This window comes from Silene latifolia, chromosome 1 (genome assembly GCF_048544455.1).
Source record: "Silene latifolia isolate original U9 population chromosome 1, ASM4854445v1, whole genome shotgun sequence".
NCBI lineage: Eukaryota > Viridiplantae > Streptophyta > Magnoliopsida > Caryophyllales > Caryophyllaceae > Silene > Silene latifolia.
Window position 1 is genome coordinate 136,555,790 of NC_133526.1, and position 2,737 is coordinate 136,558,526.

The following is a 2,737-nucleotide window of genomic DNA, read 5'->3' on the forward strand; positions in this document are numbered from 1 at the left end:
ATGCAACTGAATTAGTTAATCTGGTTAAGTTCAGACCTGGATCGGAAGATTGGAATGAATAGACCTGTTATGAGTAATAGACTACACTAGTGAGGGTGGAAGCTAAGCTAGTTGTATTTTAGGGCGGATAGTGGATCGGAAGGACCTTTCCTTTACCCTTCTCACATTAGATCGACTGACCTACCTTTAGGTGACTTGTGTATCTATCATGATAACCCAACATCCTAGCATCTATCTCTCTCTCTCTCTCTCTCTCTCTCTCTCTCTCTCTCTCTCTCTCTCTCTCTTTATTTTCTCCCGACCCTTGCTTTTATTAGTTTAGTTCAAATACTCAAACCCCCATCTTGTGACCTTAGATAGACTGAATTAACGAGTAGATAGTGACCGCCTCCCTGTGGATACGATACCCGACTTACCTCTGATGCATTAGTAGAGCCATTTGGTTTTATTTTTGATAGAGTTGCGACAGCCGTGTCACCATTCGTGGATGAAATATCTGTTATCGCCATGCCAAAGGGATTCACAAATCCAAACATGCCTCTCTTTGATGGCACAACAAATCCCTTCGACCACATAAGCCAATACAAGCAGAAAATGATGACAGTGAAAGCTGTAGGACACGTAAAAGAAGCTTGTATGTGCAAGGGGTTTGGATCCACACTGTCGGGGCCAGCACTCCGATGGCTCGTAAGTTTGCCTAACAGATCGATATCCACATTTGCCGACCTGGTAAACGCATTAACTCTGCACTTCACAAGCAGCCGGAAGCCACAAAAGCATGCAGGCGACTTGTACAGAATTTTTCAAGGAGTAAGTGAGACCATTGGAGAGTACAACATGAGATTAAACAATGAGAAGGTGGTGGTATGGGAGTGTGACATGTCAACAGAAGTGGAAGCCTTCAGAAGGGGCCTACACCATAAGTCAGACCTGTATAAGCAGCTAACTATGCACCCTTGCCATAGCTCTGAAGCAGTGCAAGAAAAGGCAGCAGCTGCGATCAGACTAGAAGAAGATATCCTAGCCAGAGCCAGCATACCAAGTACGCCAAGCGTATGCAGCACATCGGCCATGGAGAAGTCAAATAGCAAGCAACCCACCAGCAAGAAGGAGGAAAGATACAGGCCATATGGTAGGGGAGTCAACAGAATCGACAACAGAGACGAGAATCAGCAACTCCCTATACTGGCAGGGTAAGGTGGCCCAGGCCACCAGTAGAAGGACAGTCATGGCGAAAAGACAGTAAGAAAAAATGTGAGTTCCATCGTGACATCGGGCATAACACGGAGGATTGCTACACGCTGCGCAGGGAGATTAGGCGCCTATACGAGCCACCTATTACCACGTGGGGGCAAGCAACAGGATAAGGTGGGCTCCACAAAGCCTGCAACACCACCTACATGCACCAAGATAATAAGCGCGATAACAGGCGGCTCAGACTTAAGCGGATTGACATATTGAGCAGCCAAAAGGCGTGCTACTGAGACTAAGGGAGATAGGCCAGAAGCTTCCTGTAGAATTTCTCACAGTGACCTGCCTATTGTTGCTTTTGACGAAGAGGATGTACATGACGGACAGGAACATCATGATGCACTTATCATAACACTGTCAATGGCCAATTGCACAGTTAGAAAGGTTCTGGTAGATACTGGTAGCTCGGTCAACCTAATCATGCTGAAAACCATAGAAAACATGGGGTTCAGCGAGAAAGACTTGCAGAAGAAAACCATCCCGCTAGTAGGGTTCAGTGGAGAGACAGCTAACTCATTGGGAGAAATCGTGATTCCAACCTATGCAGGAGTCAATAAACAGGTAAGGTACTTGGTCATAGATGGACCATCTACCTACAATGTTATTCTTGGAAGACTATGGTTGAACCTAATGAAAGCAGTTCCCTCAACATATCATCAATTTGTAAAGTTCCCTACGCCATGGGGAGTAGAGACAATCCGAGGAGACCAGGAAGAAGCTAGAGGCTGCTACAAGAAGGCATTAAAATGCATTGCCAACCCTCCAATATAACAATTACAGAAACAGCATGTCCAGGACGAATACATTGAACCTCCGGCTAAGGAGCTTGATCAGATCAACCTGGACAAGCTGCACCCGAAAAGGACTGTGCTAATAGGGGCTGGATGCACAGGAGACCTCAGACAGGACCTAATCAAATTCTTGCAAGCCAACATGGATTGTTTCGCATGGTCCCATGATGACATGATAGGAATAGACCCATCCATCATAACACATAAGCTGAGCGTAGACCCAGGATGCAAGCCCATCTAGCAGAGACGAAGAAAGTTCGCAGCTGAAAGAAATGAGGTGATCAACCAGGAGGTAGACAGCCTGCTAGCAGCAAATAAGATAAGAGAGGTAAAGTATCCAGAATGGCTATCAAATGTGGCAGTGGTGCCCAAGAAGAATGGAAAATGGAGAGTATGCGTGGACTTTACCGATCTCAACAAGGCATGTCCAAAGGATCCCTTCCCACTACCACACATTGACTCAATGGTGGATGCGACATCTAGACATGAAATGTTAACATTCTTAGACGCCTGGAGTGGTTAAAATCAAATCAAAATTGATCCAGTAGATCAGGAGAAGACAACATTCATGTCTGAGAGAGGAATATACTGCTACAACGTCATGCCCTTCGGCCTAAAAAACGCAGGGTCCACATAACAGAGCCTGGTCAACTGGATGTTTAAATAGTAAATAGGAAGAACCATGGAGGTATATA

General features: G+C 45.6%; 1 protein-coding gene across 1 annotated transcript; it reads left to right on the forward strand.

Moving 5' to 3' along the window:
- The first annotated feature begins 1,692 nt into the window (after nt 1-1,692).
- LOC141656693 (uncharacterized) lies at nt 1,693-2,022 on the forward strand. Its single transcript, XM_074463692.1, has one exon. It carries the CDS (start codon nt 1,693-1,695, stop codon nt 2,020-2,022), a length of 330 nt encoding a protein of 109 aa, XP_074319793.1.
- The last annotated feature ends 715 nt before the right edge of the window (nt 2,023-2,737 follow it).